The 21165-nt window shown below is 39.2% G+C and overlaps 1 protein-coding gene across 2 annotated transcripts in view; it reads left to right on the forward strand.

Moving 5' to 3' along the window:
• The window catches only part of ksr2 (kinase suppressor of ras 2), a 423089-nt gene extending 402078 nt beyond the window's left edge, over positions 1–21011 (forward strand). For both annotated transcript variants that reach the window (XM_043715875.1, XM_043715876.1), the window contains 3 exons: positions 15981–16112; positions 18203–18332; positions 19691–21011. In XM_043715875.1, coding sequence (XP_043571810.1) covers positions 15981–16112; positions 18203–18332; positions 19691–19852 — 424 coding nt within the window. In that variant the 3' untranslated portion in view covers positions 19853–21011. The remainder of the gene's footprint in view (positions 1–15980; positions 16113–18202; positions 18333–19690) is intronic.
• The last annotated feature ends 154 nt before the right edge of the window (positions 21012–21165 follow it).

The raw sequence follows: 21165 nt of genomic DNA on the forward strand, positions 1-21165 counted from the left end.
TTTCAATACTAGGATTAGATTTCCTACAGCGTGGAAACAGGCCCTTCGGCCCAACAAGTCCACACCGTCCCTCTAAAGAGTAACCCACCCAGACCCATTTCCCTCTGACTAATGCACAAATGGGCAATTTAGAATGGCCAATTCACCTGACCTGCACATCTTTCGATTGTGAGAGGAAACCGGATCACCCAAAGGAAACCCACGCAGACACGGGGAGAATGTGCAAACTCCACACAAATAGTTGCCCGAGGCCGGAATCGAACCTAGGTCCCTAGTACTGTGAGGCAGCAGTGCTAACCACTGAGCCACCATGCCGCCGAAGTAGGAGTGTGGCCATACTTGTTCGGAAGAATCTCCCATTTAAGTTGTTAGCATCTGTTTAAGACATACACGGGAGATTAGTAATCCTTAAAGCTTTGATAAATGGGGAAGAATAGGGGATCTTAAATGTCTACTGTCTCCCGACCTACCTCCTCAACCTCCTGGTGGATGCACTTTCTAAAGTGGTTAGCCTTGCATCTCAGTATATTATCCTGGGGGGTGATTTTACTTGTCTAATAGATCTTGTGATAGACAGATTGCCCAAAGGCCCCTCAATATCTTCTTCATGGTCTAAGCAATTAAGAGATTTGTGTGTTGAACTAGGATTGGTAGACATTTGGAGGCGCCTTCACCCTACCAGCAGGGATTTTAAGTTTTTTTCCAATCCGCACAAATGCTAAATCTGGATTGATTTTTTTTTGACTCCCGCAGTGCATTTGGGCTCGGTGGTGTCATGTACAATTGGCAATATCACTATTTCTGATCAGACTCTAGTGCATCTAATGGTAAAGAGTAAGGATACAATGGTAGGTTCGAGGCATTGGTGACTGGACCCCTTCATCCTTGTGGATAGCACGTTTATTGAATTCTTTTCCACTGAATTCAGGATTTGTTATACATTAATTCATGCTTAGCCAGTAATCCATCCATTCTCTGGGAAACTGCTAAAGCCTATGCTAAGAGTTAGTTATTTCCTATTCTGCCAGTAAAAACTGGCAGAAGGGTGAGCAGCAATGCTTGCTTGAAACACGGCTGAAGGCAGCCAAGACTTTGATAGGCCATTGCTGACTAAATTACAGAGGATCACGCTGCTTCAGACAACACTGAACTCCATGCTCTCACAGACAGCTAAGAAGGAGCTAACATTCGAAAAATAAAGGTTGTTTGAGCTTGAAGATAAACCAGGCAAGTACTTAGCCTGCCTTGCCTGGAAGAGGAGGGCTCCGAAGCCAGTACCTCGATTAGGGAAGGTACTGGAAATTTAACCCATGGTTCTAAATAATTAACATGGTATTGTGGAAGTTTTACTCCAACTATACCAGTCTGAAAGTTGGGAGGATGGGCAGGCTAGGATGAAGTTTTTTTTTAAGAATTTGGACCTCCCAGGAGTGACCCCTGAGCAAGAGTCTTTTCTTAATGCCCCACTGTCAATGAAGAGGTGCAGGAGGTTGTGAGGCAGCTCCAGAATGGAAAGGCATCTAGTCCTGCTGGACTTCCCAGTGAATTTTATAAGAAATTTATAAATGTACTGTCAGGACCGATGCTTAGTATGTTTAATGATTCACACAGTTGTGGCCTCCTCCCACCATCTTTAAGGGAGGTAAACATTTCTCTTATCCTTAAAAAAGGAAGGCCCCGGAGAACTGTGCTTTCTATAGGCCCATCTCACTCCTTAGTGTTGATTTCAAAATCCTATCTAAGACTTGCATTAAGACTAAAAACTGTGTTTCCCTCCATCATTAAGGAGGATCAAATGGGTTTTATAAAGGTAGCAGATCATCTAATAATGTCAGGAAGTTACTTAGTATGACCCAAGTATGTCAACAACAATTGGTACAGGGATTAGTCCTCTCTCTAGACGTGAAGAAAACATTTGACTAGGTCGAGTGGTCGTACCTTTTTTTTTTACTTTAAAGTGGTTTAGCTTTGGTGAGGTTTTTATCAGGTGGGTAAAAGTTCTTTATAGTGATCTTCTTGTCATGGTTCTCACCAATGGTGTGCAGTCAAGCTATGTTAATGTTCTTAGAGGCAGTTGACAAGGCTGTCCTGATCACTGTTGCATTTTACATTGATAATTGAACCGCTGGCGGAGGCAATACATATGTATCCCAACATATCTGCTCCAGGAGTGAAAACAAACTCACATAAGATTAAAAATCACACAACACCAGGTTATAGTCCAACAGGTTTAATTGGAAGCACTAGCTTTCCGAGTACCGCTCCTTCATTACCTGAGCTTTTTATTAAACCCAACAGTTTCAGAGCCTCATCTGATACAATACATTCATTCGTTTAGCAGCTTTTCAGGTTACAAGATCAATTTTGCGAAATTTGAGACCATGCCCATAGGTTGTCTCCCAAAAATGACTGGTCCTGAGGGCAAATCTCGAATTCCCTTTGGTCACAGGAGGGCTTTCTCTACTTAGGTATATTCAATACTCCCGTCTTTGATCAATTATTTAAAACCCATTTTGCCCATTTAATCGAAAGAATCAAACAAGAACCTCAAAGATAGGAGGCACTTCCGATCTCTTGGTTAAGTCGGATAGCCCTTATTAAAATGAACATTCTCCCCCGCCTGCTGTATCTTGTGCGAATGCTTCCTTTAATCTTTACTAAGCAAACATTTAGGAGACTGAACGGCTGGTTCAGTTCTTTCGTCTGACATCACAAGCGACTACTTATTAAATTAACTAAATTACAACTACCCCACGGACCGGGAGGAATGGACATCAAAGATGTTAAAAACTGCTATCTTATGCGAATGACTGGGCCTGGGGAGACCCTCACTCACTATGGTTAGACACTGAAGCATCTCAGACAAAATGCCCCCTTACTAGCTTGCTGTTCTTGGACACAATGAGGACAGTTAACGAATATTGCCATAGCCCAATAATTATTAACACTGTTAAACCATGAAGTGAGGGCAATATTGCCAAAACATCATTTTTTTACACCCATAGTTGGTATGCCGGGTTTTCAGCCAGGGATGATGGACTTGGGGTTTAAACTGTGGGCAGTTGCCTGGGTGACTTTTTCGAGGGGGATATACTGATGTCTTTTGACCAGTTGGCTCAGAAATACGAGTTGCCCAGTAGGGACCTTTTCGTTTTTTTCAAATTAGAAATTTCATACAAAAAGAGACCACACTTTTAACTGACTCTTGTAGATCTGACATGGAGAAGAGAATATAGAATACTGAGAATATATTTTCTGTCAGTAATGTCTATCACCTATTGGCAGAGGGCTCTCGGATGAGTGCAAGCGGCTCTGTAAGGTTTGGGAAAGGGAGGTGAGCGTTGAGATCTCTTCTGAAGTATGGGAGGATATCTGGGAAAATGCAAGAAGGATCTCGATTTGCAATAAGACCCACGCCTTGCAATTGAAGATTCTTAACAGGGTCCACTTGGCTCCAGACCGTCTCTCAAAATTTAAAGTGGGAGTGTATCCAATGTGTCCTAAATGCAAAATGAGTACAGGTACGCTCTATCATTGTCTCTGGTCATACCACAGGCTGCAGGCATACTGGAGCGCTGTGGTAGGCGAAATAGAGAGGGTCTTGGTGACAGAGGCGGAGGTGGATCCAGTATCTCCTCTTCTTGGCCCAGCTAATCTACTTTCATTAGACACGCACAAAAAAAATTTTTTTAGTATCCTCACTTATTATGCAAGAAAGAACATTCTGTTAGGGTGGGTGTCTAAAATCCCCCTGGGATTGTCAGGCTGGCATAAGCTAGTTATTGAACACATCCCTTTGGATTATCTTACCAGTATGGTGCACTGAGAATTTTTATTAGACGTGGCAGCCCTTTTTGGATTACTTGGATGCAGATTTGTCTGCCATACTAATAAGGGCCTTTATAGAGCCAAGATGATTCTGAAACTGGTATCCAGAGAGGAAAAATTACGAACACATGAATATGTATAAATTTATGTTCTCAATGGTCAAGGGCTATTTCTTTGTTTCGCTGAGCTGTATTATCATTATTACTGACATGATTTATTAGTTAGTTATTAGTTATTATTTATTTATGTAATTAGTGGGTTTTTTGTATTGTTTTCAATTGTTATGTTTTGTGTTTGTTGTAATACTCAAAAAATTCCCATTTTTCAATAAAAAATATAGAATAATGATATTGTATTAAGTGTTTAAAATGATGCCACTTTTAAATATTACTTGTTATTGGATTATTTTCATAGTAAGCTATTTTTATTGTAATAAATTATCCAGTTCATATATTTAATGTAGCATGGGAGTTTATTTGAATAATAGTAACAACTCAGCGATTTAAGTGAGCTATGTCATGAAAAACGGTTCCTAAAAACAGTCTTTGTGATGTGAGAGACATTTGACTCAATCAGTTTACCTGCAGATTAGGATCTGTGGAACAGTATTTACTTCAACCAATAGTTACTAGTTTCTAGAGATTTTAGCCAGTAGTCACTAGCAACATATGAACAGGAGGAGGCCCCTTTAGCCACTGAAATCTGACCCATCACTCATTTAGATTGTGGCTCTCTGTATCATAATTCAATTTACTGGCATTGCTTACATACCCCATTTTTCCTTACTTAACCAAAAACTACCAATCACAGTTCTAAAATTTCTAACTGCTCCCAAAGCTCAACAGCTTTTTGCAGGAGAGCACACCTTCTGTGTGAAGAAATACTTTCTGACCACCCCCATGAATGGCTGAGCTCTAATTTTAATTGCACTCAGTTAGCCCATCTAGACATGTTATGACACACCTCCACAAGCGCTTCTGGCCTAGCACTGCAATACAAGACCCCTACCTCTGATGTCAATGTTATGCTCCCTTATTATGGACATCCAAAATGCCAAAATAATTGGATGTTTTTGATCATGAGGGCTGATCTGCTGTTAAATCATTCTGAATCTGTGGGTGGCACGGTGGCTCAGTGGTTCGCACTGCTGTCTCACAGCACCAGGGTCCTGGGTTCGATTCCCGCCTGTCTGTGCAGAGTTTGCACATTCTCCCTGTGTCTGCGTGGGTTTCCTCTGGGTGCTCTGGTTTCCTCCCACAATCCAAAGATGTGCAGGCTAGGTGCATTGGCCATGCTAAATTGCCCAGTGTTAGGTATGTTAGTCAGGGGTAAATATAGGGTAGGGGAATGGGTTTGGGTGGGTTTCTCTTCGGATGGGTGATGTGGGCCTGTTTCCACACTGTAGAGAATCTAATCTAATCATAATTTTCAGTCCTAAATGCATAAATTCCTTAATTGTTATTTCTCTCTATCTTGTAACTCTTTATTCAATCAAATCTCTTAATTATCTTAAACATCTCAATAGTGGGTTTAGAAAAGTTAGTTGGTGTATATATCACTGTAAAGTGTCTGAGGAAAAATACAGGTGAGCTGAAAGCTCAGAGAGGCACATGGAAGAATGATGTAGCTGTAATGGAGACATGGTTGAAAGATGGGCAGGATTCCTGGTCCTTGGGTATGCAGACAAGAAAGAGAGGGTTTAGAAAAGGAGGGGTTTTTTGCAATATTAATGAAGGAATCAATTATAGCAGTGAAGGGGGATGATATCTTGTGGGTGGTGTGGGCCTGTTTCCACACTGTAGAGAATCTAATCTAATCATAATTTTCAGTCCTAAATGCGTAAATTCCTTAATTGTTATTTCTCTCTATCTTGTAACTCTTTATTCAATCAAATATCTTAAACACCTCAATAGTGGGTTTAGAAAAGTTAGTTGGTGTATATATTACTGTAAAGTGTCTGAGGAAAAATACAGGTGAGCTGAGAGCTCAGAGAGGCACATGGAAGAATGATGTAGCTGTAATGGAGACGGTTGAAAGATGGGCAGGATTCCTGGTCCTTGGGTATGCAGACAAGAAAGAGAGGGTTTAGAAAAGGAGGGGTTTTTTTGCAATATTAATAAAGGAATCAATTATAGCAGTGAAGGGGGATGATATCTTGAAAGGATCATCAAATGAGGCCCTACGGATAGAACTAAAGAAACACAAAAGTGGGGAAACGTGGTGCTGGGTGTGTGTAGCTGCTAGACAGTCAGGAAGAGGTAGAGGTTCAAATATGTAATCAAATTTCAGAGAAGTGTAGGAATAGTAGTAGTGGTGAGTGGTGCTGGGTGTGTGTAGCTGCTAAGTAAAAACAATGACTGCAGATGCTGGAAACCAGATTCTGGATCAATGGTACTGGAAGAGCACAGCAATTCAGGCAGCATCCGAGGACAGGCAAAATTGACGTTTTGGGCAAAAGCCATCAGGATGTGTAGCTGCTAGACAGTCAGGAAGAGGTAGAGGTTCAAATATGTAATCAAATTTCAGAGAAGTGTAGGAATAGTAGTAGTGGTGAAGGATTTTACTATGCAAATACTAACTAGGATAGCTTCATCTGCAAGTTAGGGAGGGAGATGAAGAAGACTTAATTGTAGAGGTTATAACCAAGAAATCCATGGATGACACAAAAATTGGTAGTATGGTAAGTAATGAGGAGGATAGCTGTAACCTGCAGAAGGATATCAATGGACTGGTCCAGTGGACAGAGCAGTAGGAAGGCAACTCCCCATATGCTGCCTTAACCACCTTGTCTACCTGCCCTGCTGCCTTCAAGAAGCCAAGGACATGTACACAAAAACCCTCTGATTCCCTCTACATCCTCGGGTCCTACATCCAACATATCTCTCTTGACTTGCTAATTAGTCATCCCAAAATGCATCATTTAACACTTTTCAAGATTAAATTCAATTTACCACTGTTCAACCCGTCTGACCAGTCCATCTATATCTTATTAGGGCACAACAAGAGTCCTGAGTTTTTTTTGTATTGAGGCTGCAGCAGAGATTTACCAGGATGCTGCCTGGGCTGGAGATTTGAGCTATGAGGAAATATTGCACAGGCTGGAAATGGTTTCCTTGAAACTGTGAAGATTGTGAGGGGACCTGCTAGAGGTGTAAAATATTGAGGGATATGGATGAGTGGGCACCTTTTCTGTTAGTAAAGGAGCCAATAACCAGAGGCAGATGTTTAAGATAGGAGGTAAAAGGCTAAGAAGGGAGTTGAGAAGAAGTATTTTCATCCAGAAGGTGCTCGGTGTCTAGAACTCACAAAAGCTGGTTAAGTCCGTTTTTTTTCTAACATTTACAATGTTCATTTGATGTGAGATAGCCTCCAAAGCTATGGACTATGTGCTTGAAATTGGGATTAGTGTAGTTAGATCTTTGTTGACCAGCACAAACACAACAGACCAAATGTCTGAATCTAATTGCATCATCCCATAATCGTCTACTTTCAAGGCAATATAAGCCTAGTCTTTGAAAAAGTGCGAGAACTGTTGGTCTGAGATTTGTGACCTATGGACCAAATTGAAGACTGTAGGATGTCAAAATTAGAAAGTGGAATGTGATTTTTAAATAAAGAAATCCTTATCATAGATGCTATTGATCTGAATTATTCATAATGATAAAAACACCTCTTGAATTGTGATTGCCATATCAAGTACAATAAGCAATAGGCCCTGCTCAAAGTTTGATCAATGCCTTTAACATTTGGTAGTTGTTGAACTACATAATGTACCTCCTCTTAAAGAATAACATTAATGTATCATTAAATAACAGTATTCATCTTTATTAAAACATTCTCAGATTTTTAACAAGTAAAAATTAATTAGCTAAAAGTTAAACCAAGCAAAGAGGATAATGCCCCAAAGCTTGATCAATGCAGTTGGTTTAATAAAGGTCTTAAAAGATAGAAAGGTTTAAAAGGAATTCAAAATGGGCCGAATGGCTTCTTTTTCCACTGAAGGGATTCTATTTTTCTATAAAAGTTTAACACTTACAAATGTTTTGTGAACTTCATACCTTCAAAAAAAACTGCACTTAATAGAGTGCCTTCCATGATCTCTGGAGTGCTAGCTTTCCAGTCGACTAAGTACTTTCAAATGTATTCAATGCTGTAATGTAAGAAATGTGGTAACCAATTTGTGCAGAGATAAATGTCCTGATAATCAGTTTTAATGGTTGTGGTAATTTTGCATTAAATAAGCAAAGTTACTGTGGAGAACTGGCAATGCTTGAATCCTGTCATGGGATCTTTTATGTTCATGTGAGAGCTGAAAGGAATGGGTTAATCTTGTCATCAAAAGACAGCAACTCTGGCAGTATAACACTCATTCAATATCATTGAAGTTTCAGGGAATATTTTGTGTTTAGTGTTCTAGAATAGGACATGAGTTCTGAACATTCTGGCTCAGGGGCAGGAATGCTAACATTCAGATATGAGGGAGGATGAGTGATGATCATTCAGGAAGATGTTCGAGGTCTGATATTTGACTGACAATCTTTTAAACCAATACAACTTTATTAGGTTCTCCCTTTATGAATTTGCAAATCACAGTACTTAGTTTGCAATTGAAATTAAAACAGAAATTAAATCACCTTCAGATGTTGTTCCAGAAAATAAATGAATTGAACAATAATGACATTAGCTCATTGTGCAATTACTTTAATCTTTAGAAGCTTGTGTTACAATTAAAACTTCCAACAAATTACTGCATAAATTGGACAAGGGTGTTCAAAATCACAAAATGTTGCCAATAGCTGAGCATGGGGAGGCCTTCTTGTGGTGCAATGATAGTATCCCTACCGCGAGATGGAGAAGCCGACATTCAAGTCCCACAAACTCTAGTGGTGTGTAATTAAATTTCTGAACAAGTTGATTAGAAAACTAGATTAATTGTACTTTTGAAAAGCTGAACATGATTTTGGAGAATTTCTGTTGTTCCACCTGTTATAAATTCCGAACTGAAGCTAAGGCCGAGTGCCTGTGACGATTAATGTCTTCAAAGTAATTTTAAAAGGACTGTTGCTCACTGCTTTTCCCTGGAGGTTTCTGTCCACAAATCATGCTAGGGCAAATAACAAACCAGCAATTATAGGTGGTGTCTTGTTGAAGCATTGATCTTGTCTGTTGGCTGAGAGGTGACTAGAGATCCATGATGCTTCTTTTTATGAAGATCTACTGAACCACAAACCAATGAGAAGGTGGTGAGGCCACCATTGTGCTTTCCTGTAAAATCGGGACCCATGAGGAACATTTTGCCTACTGAGAGCTGCTAGCCAATAAGAGGCCAGCTGCTGTTCTGCACCATTGTGGAGGCTGCGGCTGCTGCCAGAGGGACAGTCTCTGTGGTCCCAGGATTGTGGAGGAACTCAGGCCACAGGTAATTAATGTCAGGGGGATGGTTTCATGGTGGAAGAGGGCATGGGGAGATCAACAGCATGAGTAGGTGTTGTAGTTCTCAGCAGGTTTATACATTTCCCAATGGTGACCTTCTCAGTCAGTCACAGTGTGCCTTTGAGAAGGCCACACACAGATCATAAAATCCCGATGGTGTGGAAGCAAGCCATTCAGCCCATCAAGTCTACACCAACCCTTCAAACAGCTTCGCACCCAGACCAACGCCCCCTTTCCCAGCCCTTATTCTATCCCTGTATTTCCTGTGGCTAATCCATCTAGCCAGCACCTCCATGGACACTATGGGCTATTAAGCATAGCCAATCCACCTAACCTGCACATGTTTGGACAGTGGGAGGAAACCTGATCATCTGGCAAAAGTCCACACAGATACAGAGAAAATGTGCAAACTCCACACAGACAGTCAGCCAAGGGTGGAATCAAACATGAGGCAGCAGTGCTAACCACTGACCCACTGTGTTGCCCTCATTTCAGTTTCAGCTGCTGAGCACACTGCATGATGACAGGCCCACTGTAGCTGGGTTTATCCGAGAGACAGGGGGATGTGATGTTTAAGTGGTTATTAATTGGCCATTTAATGGCCTCACTTGGTGGCTGGGTGTGAAGTTCAACCATGAGCCTTCCCAACCACCACTTAACACTGGCAGAGGTTGGATGGCAGTGGGGTTCAGGTACACCATCATCCCTCCTAATTAATTGCCCTTCCTGCCTCCAACCTTGCCAGCTGAGAAACCAGAAGATTCCACTCTTTATTTTTATTGTCCAAGCATGGGATTTTTGTTCACAAGGTTTGAATCATATTGTTATTGGGCTTGATATTTGCCTTGATTGGAAGTGGAGCAAAAGGGAAAAAAAGGATCATATTGTAAACAAACCTGGTGAACAAGAGTTCTTTCAATGTCGCTGGGTCAAAATCCCAGATCTTCCTCCTGCATTGTGGATCTGCCAACACCAAATGGACTTCAAAAAGACAGCTCATCACCACCTTCTCAAGGGCAACAACTGCTGGTCAATAACTGCTGTGTCAGTCAGCAATACCTACATCCCATGAATGAATCAAAATTCATTCCAATGTTGAAGAAGAAACAGTTTAAATGGACATCAATCCAATGGTCTCTTTGAAAGAATGAGAAATCCAGTTTTTAGTAAAGGAAGATATAGTTATGTTTTATATTATTATAATTATAAACTTTGGGTATTAAACACCATTTTTCACAGATAAGTGATTAACTCTTTAAAAGTCCGAATCAAGAAAGTGCTTAATTTGTGCCATTTGGTATTTTATGGCTGTTCTTGAAGGTATGAACTGAGAGTTCTTATTTACCGTGGTATCAAAAAAAATATTTAAACTGCGAAATCCATTTTCTCTGGATATTATTTCAATTCCACTGTTTGCTTTGAAAGTGTTTGATAATGGATTATAATAAAGCATTATTATTTGGAAGATTAGGTTTTAAAGCAGCGATAGAATAGATTTTGTTTCAAGTTCTGTGACAGTGACAACTTGTGATTTTTAGATCGAAAAAAGATTTGGAGCAGTAAACTAAGTACGTAATTTTCTCAGTCAGATGCCTTGGTATGTTTATGAAGTGCAGTTTTACAACTATAGAAGAAAAGGTGGTCAGAGACCAGGATCAGAGTTTGCCTAAGCAGAGCAGTTTCACATCAGAAGGAGGGCAGGTTAATTTGTTGGAATATTGCGTGCAATTCTGGTCTCCTTCCTATCGGAAAGGTGTTGTGAAACTTGAAAGGGTTCAGAAAAGATTTACAAGGATGTTGCCAGGGTTGGACGATTTGAGCTATAGGGAGAGGCTGAACAGGCTGGGGCTGTTTTCCCTGGAGCGTTGGAGGCTGAGGGGTGACCTTATAGAGGTTTACAAAATTATGAGGGGCATGGATAGGATAAATAGACAAAGTCTTTTCCCTGGGGTGGGGGAGTCCAGAACTAGAGGGCATAGGTTTAGGGTGAGAGGGGAAAGATGTATAAGAGACCTAAGGGACAACGTTTTCACACAGAGGGTAGTACGTGTATGGAATGAGCTGCCAGAGGATGTGGTGGAGGCTAGTACAATTGCAACATTTAAGAGGCATTTGGATGGATATATGAATAGGAAGGGTTTGGAGGGATATGGGCCGGGTGCTGGGCAGGTGGGACTAGATTGGGTTGGGATGTCTGGTCAGCATGGACAGGTGGGACCGAAGGGTCTGTTTCCATGCTGTACATCTCTATGACTCTATGACTAAGATTTTATGTTAGTTGTGAGAATATTATGACAATCAACATTTCAGGCATAAGCCCTTATGAAGGATTTATGCCCGAAACCTCAATTCTCCTGCTCCGCAGATGCTGCCTGACGTGCTGTGTTTTTCCAGCACCACACTCTTGACTCTGATCTCCACCATCTGCAGTCCTCATGTTCTCCCTGTGAGAATATTATAGAAGCCTTCAGGTTGCAGGAACTGGAATGAAGCCGAGGCTGTCAGAATTGAAAAATAAATCTAAGCCAACAATGCTGGAAAAAAGTCTCTGGGACATCAAAAGTGGAAAGAGTCAGTTGAGTAAGAAATCTTAAAGTTATGATAGGAAATGGGTACTTTATTGGATTTGAGTATCAGTAAAAGATATTGTTGGGAAAACGGTTGAATCATTGTTTCTGCTGTTTATGTTCAGGTCTTTCTAAATGGTTACAATATGGGGTAATAAGAACATAGTAACAGGAGTAGACCATTCAGCCCATTGAACCAGATCTGTCATTTAATGCAATCATGGCTGATCATGGTTTACACCTTAACCCACACTGTTCCCATAACCTGCAAAAGTGGAGGTGATTTTGTATTATTAGTGAAGGAGTAACTACTGCATAGATGATGAGGCTTTATGGTTAGAGTTTAGGAATAAAAAGGGGCAGTCACATTGTTAGGAGTGTATCATAGACTCCCAAATAGTCAGTGGGCAATTGAGGAGCAGATACATAATCAATTCATTAAAATATATAAAAGTAATAATAGGGTTATTTATTAGGGATTTCAACTAACCCAACTAATTGGGATTTTCACAGCATAAAAGGTTTAGAGGGTGCTGATTCTATAAATAGAAGCATAGACAGGTTGGATAGATATTAGCTGTTGCCTTTAGTCAAAGGATCAAGAGCAAGGAGGCACACTTATAAAGAGAAAGGCATTTAGAGGGGATTTTAGGAAAAATGTTTTCATCCAGAGGTCCACAATGCATTGCCTGGGATAATAATTCAGGCAGGTAATCTCGGGCAAAGTTAAAAAGTGCTTCAATATGCCCTTAAAATGTTATAACATTCAAAGCTTTGCGTCTAGTGCAGGAAAATGTGACTAGTGTGGATTGTAGTGTATTTTTTGGTGGTATGTATTCAACAGGCTGAAGGGCCTCTACTGTATGATTCTATGAACCTTTTATGTTATTGATAAGGTTCCAGAGGCGTAGTAACCTTCAGCTCTATTAATTTCTCAAGTACAACCTGATTACTAATAATAATTTCCTTCAACTCCTCATTCTCCCTTGTTACTTAGATCTCTAATTTTGATAGATGTCTTGTCCCTTCCTAGTGAAAACAAATACACAGTACTCATTTAACTTCTCTGCCAATTCTGTGTACCCTTTTTCTCCCTTGTGTAATAAACTTGTGTTTTGTTGTTAAAAACAAATCATGTGAATATGTACAGTGACTAATCACCATGGTAACCAAACTGCAAAAGTAAAACTTATGATCTGTGAAGCTAAGTTTGATTCTGGGATTGATCCGTAATACAATCAGTTGGGATCATTGCAAGTGTCTGATAATAATTGGCAATAATATCAGTACACTAACACTGCAATTTTATTTTTGTTCACAAAATAACAGTGAAGCTAATGGCAGAAATGCAATTTTAGGTGAGGGACAAATGCGAGATTAAACATAATTCAGTAGTTATTGATTGTGTTATATACATCCTTTCTGAGATTTGGAAGATAGTGTTCCTCTTTCTGCTGTACTATTGAAATGCATTGAATGTTGTGAATGCAGCATTTGGCAGCTGGGCAGTAGATGTGAACTAAGCACACAATAGAATACTGGATGCAAAATTCAGTTTACACTGCCTTCAGGAGATTGAAAGTATTGGGAGTTCTTCCAACATCATCCAGGTCATTGTATGAAGTATTCTCTGATCCACTGTACTTTGATGACTGTACTTCCATCATACACAAAAAAAATCAGATTCCAGGCTGATAAGGATCTAGTGCATTAGCACAAGGATGGGAAATGCTTTATTTCTGAACACAGAAAGACAAGAAATAGGAACAGAGGTTGTAGAAATTGATTTATACAGCCCATTGATCCTGCCCTACCATCCAACACGATTGTGACTGATGGAGCTGCAAATTGTTTGGTTGTGTGATCATGTATGAATGTTATAGAGTTATACAGAGTGGAAACAGACCCTTTGGTCCAACCAGCCCATGCCAACTATAATTCCAAACTAAACTAGTCCTGCCTGCCTGTGTTTGGCCCATATTCCATATCATTAACATAGTGAAAATTATCAATTTATATATCACAGAAGCAATATCAAATGTAATTTAACATGGAACGTAATAAGGAAATATTGGGATTGCCAATGCTTGGCCAAAAAGCTACATTTTAAGCAGCAGTTTAAACACAGGAGAGTATAATCCATAACAAACACAGTGTTGAAATGTCACTTCTTGATTTGTACAGATTTTTTCCATGTTGATATATTTATATCTAACCCGAATCAATGCAATATTTATTACATATAAGCAATCTTTTTCAATCAAAGCAATGGAAAATCTTTGAACCTTATCTTCAAAACTACATTTTAATGCTTTGAAGTTACTCAATAACATGTAACAAATGCTGTGTTAGTGTGCTAACTCACTGCCATCAAATTAGTTAAACAGATAGTCTATAGCATGAAATTCTTTGTTAAAGCCATCACTGTCCCTTGCATTATTCTGTAATATGGGGCTGTACTGACTCAGTACAGAGGAACCTCGATTATCCAAATTTTGATTATCCAAATTTCGGATTGTCTGGACAAGATCATGAGGTCCCGATGCTTGGCTAAACTGTGTTATCCAGCATTCGATTATCCAAACAAAATACTCCCCTCCAGTGTCATTCGGATAATCGATGATTCTCTGTAAATCAGCAACTACAATTTCAAGTACAGAGCAGGAAATAGAGTGGCAGGTGGACTGCCAATGCCTGTTCACTTACCCATCTCTGCTGGGGATTTATGAGCAGCAGAATGGGTATTAAGTGACCCACCATCCTTGGATGAATTGAGCAGTCAGTTAATGGCATGTATGGGCCACTTAACACCTTCGTCCCACAGCATTATGTAATATGGCAACAGCATTATATGGATATATCATTAGGGGGCATCCTATGGGGACTCCCATTTGTTCACCCAACCCATGTTTTCTTTATCACAGTCCTCCCCACCCAACGTTTGGTGAGACCTGGTTGACTGGTGCCAATGAAGTGACCCCAATTTCCCTTTCAGTCCTGCCTCCTCTGTGGCTCCTTATGGGTAGCTCCTGGAGATGTTACTGGGACCATCTGTCATCCAGGAACTCTCAGAAACAAGACGTCCTGCTACATGTGAGGGAACAGAAACCACTACCTCAGGCATTTAACTTTTCTGTATTTCAAAAATGTACTTTATTCATAAAAATATCTTTGCATATATAGAGTCACAAATGCAGTTTGGTTCTGTACAGTAGCCTATTAAGGAAACAAACCAACATTGGAGTTTGACTATCCAAACAAACTCAAGATATCTCTTACACATACATACCATATTTATGTGCATTGAGGCACTAGGAGGGTCCAATAACTAAACAGACGATCCTTTACCTTCAGCAGAAAGACCTCAGATGATGGTCTTTCCACACTGTACTTTGGCAGCAGCTGCCCCAAGCTTTAGTGTGAGCCTCAGCACATAGTCCTGGATCTGGGAAAGTGCCAGTCTGCAACACAAGGTCGAGGCTAACTCCTTGCTATGGAAGACCAATAAGTTTTGGGCAGAGCAAAGATTGTCTTACACAGAGTTGATGGTCCTCTAGGCGCATTCACTGTTTGTCTTGGTGTGCGTCCTGGGGAACAGACTGTAGAGCACAGAATCTGCATCATGGAGCTGCTTTTTCCAGACTTTCTTTGCAAAGGCACGTTCCAGAAAGAGATGTGTGTCTGACAACCATTAACTCTGTTTATGCCTTCTCAGCTAGAATGAAGGCTCATCCCTATCTATTCAGCTGAGAAACTTCAATTTGGATGGAGGCAGAGGAATTGGAGGGGTTGAAAAGTTGCAGCCAGAATCTCTTGTGCCTAGAAATGTTTCAGACAAGTTCCCAGAAATGTCTGTCGACAGGTTCAGTTAACTTGATTTTTGATGCAGTTTTAATATTAAGCAGCAATAAGATTCATGTACACCTGTGTTGCAGAAACACATAAAGTTGCAATACAAATCTACTTACAAATCACTCAGTTCATGTCTTAACTGCCAAAATCATTACTTCCGTGCTTCTTCCTAATTGCATAGCTATTTTATGCTGACAATTTGTGATTAGTTAGTAAATGCAAAAAGAAGAACAACCAAAACAGATGATTCTTTTTCCCTATCACTAATTGTATGAATTTTTCATCTGATTTACTTTGTAGGAGAGAGAGTGAAATGCGGATCCCTAATGGTTGGCTGTGTCATCTGGCTCCTGAAATTATTCAACAACTTTCTCCCTCTACAGATGAAGACAAACTCCCATTCTCCAAGCAATCAGATGTATTTGCATTTGGGTTAGTTCACTGTTATCATAAAACAAGAACTGTATGTCTGGTGTAGAAAAAAATAATACATTAAACAAAACATTACAGAGAGAGATAGGTATAAATTCTCAACATCCTATAACTTTAACACTGGTAATGCTTTGATATTAGTCAATTACTTATTACATATATTGTGTTGCCTGTTAACCCTCCCACCATCAGGCTCATCAATGTTGTGGTTTTTGCTACAGTTTCTGAATCTTAGGTCTTACTTAGAGTCCATAAAATAGCTTCCAGAGGGTCTGTAAAATCACATGAAAGTGGTGTAAAGTAGGTCTAACTGTATGGATGGACAACTTGGGTGACTACTCATGCCACCATGCCAACAAGTCACCCCTTAGGACATGTGAACACTTTCACATTATTCCTTTGAGCTCTAGAAAATCTCTACAGGCCCCAGTTTGAGAACTACGAGCAGAGATTCCACCCCTTATGACTAGTCTTACTGGGAGTTGGGGAAGCAACCCAGTTGAAACTATGGATCAATTACAAGCAATTTTCACTATCATTATTTTTTTTAATAATGAGCTGGGAAGACCTAAAAATTCATGTCTTTTATCATGAATTGTTTGTCCAAAGTCTGTTTCTAAAAAGTACATACAAAGCCATTTGTATTTGTCAATCACACAGTTTTCTGCTTTCATTTGCTGTTCCAGGTGTCATACCAAGTTCTCTTCTACTTCAATAACCTGTACAATTTCCCTTAAACTTTGTGACACCACTTTTGGTGATATACAATAATTAATATTGTTATAAAAGTCAATCAAGAGTAACCACAAGCTAGTCCTAAACACAGAGTTGCTGTATGATTGAATGACTCTATGACAGAGCATAAATATTTTTTGGGTAGGTTATTTTAAAAGGATTGGGTGAGATGATTAATGACTGCTATTTAAATGAGGTTGTGTTAAATATATTGAAATGGAATCTTTGTTCTTTGCCTATCCAATGATTACCCTTTGGAGCTTGTGAAATTTGCCGAAGGCATTTTCTCCTTACTCCAATACTCCATCAAAACAGATTAATGAATGCGTACGTAGGAAAGGACATGTTACAGCATATCCTGATATCAGTAATCACTGTATGCATCATTTTAGGTACTACCACTGTGCAGACAGCATAAAGTGCAAGAAATTAAGTAAAGGGGTGAGACTAGAATGAATGTTGTCCTCTTTGAAACAAATATTTTATATGACAAGCTATTAATCTATAAAAATGCTAAGAGTATACCAGTGCATTTAATGAGATTGATTGAACTAGACTTTTCTATGAGTTGGTTATTCCATACTTTAGCTGATTCAGCTTTTATTTTCTCATGATTTTCTATTATTAATGTGAGGTAAACTTTATAATTTGACTTTCAGTTGAAGCTCTTTATTTTAATAAACCCAAAATAAACTGAAAATTTCCTAGCATGGTTTCAATGGCAGGTTTCAATATTATTCAAGTACCCATAAAAAGCAATATAGCAATATTTATTAACACAATATGTAATGTATTAAAGTGATGAAGGTTGCAATAGAAATGAAAAGTTTAAATTATAGTTCCCTCTCATATTCCAATGAAATTCAATCATTTCTGAGGAAGGGTCACTGGACCAGGCATGGTAACTTTGGCTCAGTTAACGGTGGCTTAGTGGTTAGCACTGCTGCCTCTCGGCACCAGGATCAATTCTAGCCTTGGGTGTGTCTGTGTGGAGTTTGCACATTCTCAATGTGGGTTTCCTCCGGATGCTCCGGTTTTCTCCCACAGTCCCAAGAAATGCAGGTCAGGTGAGTTAGCCATTCTAAATTGCCCATCGTGTTAGGTGCCTTAGTCAGATGGGAATGGTTCTGGATGGGTTACTTTTCAGAGGGTTGGTGAGGACTTGTTGGGCCGAAGAAAATCTAATCTAAAAAAATTGCTGCCAGACCTGCTGAGCTTTTCCAGCAACTTCTGGTTTTGTTTTTGATTTACAGCATCCGCAGTTCTTTTGGTTTCTGTTACAGTTCTACATCAGTACAATTTTTTTGGAAACACTATACTAATGGGTTACATACATTTATTAATTTTTATGCCAGAACTATATGGTACGAGTTGCATGCACGTGAGTGGCCTTTCAAGAATCAGCCAACAGATGCGATAATATGGCAAGCTGGAAAAGGCATGAAGCCTAATCTAAGTCAAATTGGCGTGGGAAAGGAGATTTCGGTATGTAGAAATCAAATTATTAAATACCTTCAGTGCAAAGCAATTTTACCACATATCTCTAACTTACATGTAATTAGACAATGTCTTTTATAAATTGGTGCCAGTACATTAATACATTATATAGCTAACAGTAAAAGGTGGTGTTTCCCTTCTCATTTTCTTCACATGCTGAGTTTCCAATCTCAGCCAGGCTATCACGGGAAGGTGTTGAAAAGAGCTAAGAAAATTGAATCTCCTCCTTCCATTCTCCTTATTATTGATTCAAAACTACAACAGCAAAGCTTTGAAATAGGCCATCTCCCTCCCCACTTAGTTTATGGTTAGAGAACTAAACAAAAGAGAAAGATTAAACATATAGGCAATATTCAAAAACTGCAGGACACTTCTATTTTCTATTGAATGACTCTTATTTTATATGATTTATATTTGAAAATAGTGCTGAGATGATCGATCTAATCAATCTTATGTAAAGACATTACAGAATAAGCCTAACAACTAGTAAACTAGATACATCTAAAGAATCAGTGTTCATATCTGGATTAATACCATTCTTCCTCAGTGTTTGCTGGTTATAGCTGTATATAGCTGTATATAAAGTTAAAGGAGGATCTTTTTCCAAAGCTTGTTTTGTAGTTGTTAATTCATGCAGTCAATGTTTTCATTGAACCTAGATGCTGTTAAAGCAATGCTGCTTGATTCCAAGTTTACTCCTCCTCCATCTGCCCTCTCCGGATTGCAAACTTCTATCTCTTCCTATCAATGTTCCCTGATGATTTAAGAGGCTCAAAAGTTGCAAGCACATTGATTTGATATGAGCAATTCCTTCTGATCTTCATGACTATCTTGCTATAACTGTGTTTTTGAGAACAGTTTGGTGAGCTTTCACACCCATAGTTCTTTTGGTAAAGCTTGTTATCACTGTATAGTCTTTTCCATTCAGTGAAGCACTTTTTTAGAACAGGGATATATGGTAACCTCAAATAACCTTTACCTCTCTTTTATACAATGTCAGTTTTGTACAACTTGTTAAATACAATGAAAAATATTTCACAAACCAATGTCAATAATAATTTTATTACATTTATACCGTTTGACAACGTAATTTTGTTTTCATGGTGTTGTTTATAAATCCAAATGTTGAACCTCCAGCAATGTCATTATTGTATTGATATTAATTCATCTGCTTCTTGCTATAATTCCTATTATGGAAATTTAGCTATATTCCATTTTTAAAACCTATTATTCAATGTGTTAGCTTTCAGTCTGTGAGCAGGTGAAAATAAATAAATACATGGTGGAGCAAGTGATTTTTAAAAAAATAAATAGTGCACCTTTTACCTATTTCCAATTGATTCCAGGATATCTTGCTTTTATGCTGGGCCTATGAACAGGAAGAGCGTCCCAGTTTCTCGAAAATCATGGAGCTACTTGAGAAACTTCCCAAGCGAAACCGCCGCCTCTCCCACCCTGGACATTTTTGGAAGTCAGCCGAATATGTTTCCCTTAGTTCCAATGTGTGAAAGTCCAGATACAAATTGATGGATCTCAGATGCACTCTTGCATTTCATGCATTACATTGCTTTACTGTTTCAAACGATTGGTGGGCAAACCAGATCAATCCTTCAAGGGCACACAAGTTGGGAATCAGAAGCTGGAACCCCAAGTGAGTGTTTTAAACCTCAGTCATAGCCTAATAAAATCTTCTGGAGCAGTAGCAGGCACAGTTTAGCACACTGTTTTGTTCACCACAACTCCATGATGAAGGCAGTAGAGTGTGGAAATAGCATTTGGTTTAATTGAGTGGTCTGTTCTAACTTTGAGTTGAGTATAAAGGCAGTCACTTGGAGAAAAGACCAACTGAGTACAAAACAAAAATTCTTATACATGAATTCAGTGACATTGTTGCCAAAACCTAACTCTTGCATGATACTGTGACTGTTTTGTATCTACCTGCAAATGAGGAAAGTTCTAACTGCTCAGATGATTTATCAAAAGGATAATATTGCGTAAAGTGTGGAAACTTGCTGAGACCACCTCCGTGAAACAGGGTGCTGTTGTGACCTAGAAAAATGTGTGACCATGAGTAATGTCCTCTACTTTAGCACGGTGAATAAGATCACACCGTTTAAGTCATGTAATATCAAATTATTTATATAAACAATTATATCAGAGTTTGATAATACATGCAATCCTAATAGTCAAAAGTTGCAACAAAATTGAACACCGGGCTCCTTGTTTGGTCTCTAATTTAAATCCTGTTATAATTGGATCTGATGCCAAGGCAGCAGTTGAAAAAGGTCACGGCAGACCCTGAGCATGAATCCAATAGTGGGCTGGATGGTCTTATTGCTACCACTTCAATGGGGATTTTTTTATCAGCTACTTTTGTGTCTATTTTGGCCTATCACCTGTAATAGGATTATCCTGTGCTGAATCTGTTTTGTTGCCAATCTCTGGACAAGAAATTATAAACAAACATCTGATATTGGTCAGTGATACCTTTATCCACATTCTTTTGTATCCCAATGAATACAGTCTCATGCCCCATCTTCTGCTGCTCCCTGGCAACTGTTGCCCCACCTAGTTCTGCACACTCTCACTGCCAACTGATTGTGCCAACTGTTGCTCTGAAATAAATAAACTGTTTAAAATATCATTTCAATGCAAACAAAACAATGCACAAACCTTTTCATATAGTTAAATAATATTTTAACCTTAAATCTTTACTATGGATACATAATTCATTCAGTATAATAGCAAATCATATTATTGTATTACGTAGCATCTCAGGGCACAGGTCTGTCTTTAGTTCTGAGGCATTTTTGTGTAATTT

Source organism: Chiloscyllium plagiosum, chromosome 25, assembly GCF_004010195.1.
Source record: "Chiloscyllium plagiosum isolate BGI_BamShark_2017 chromosome 25, ASM401019v2, whole genome shotgun sequence".
Lineage (NCBI taxonomy): Eukaryota > Metazoa > Chordata > Chondrichthyes > Orectolobiformes > Hemiscylliidae > Chiloscyllium > Chiloscyllium plagiosum.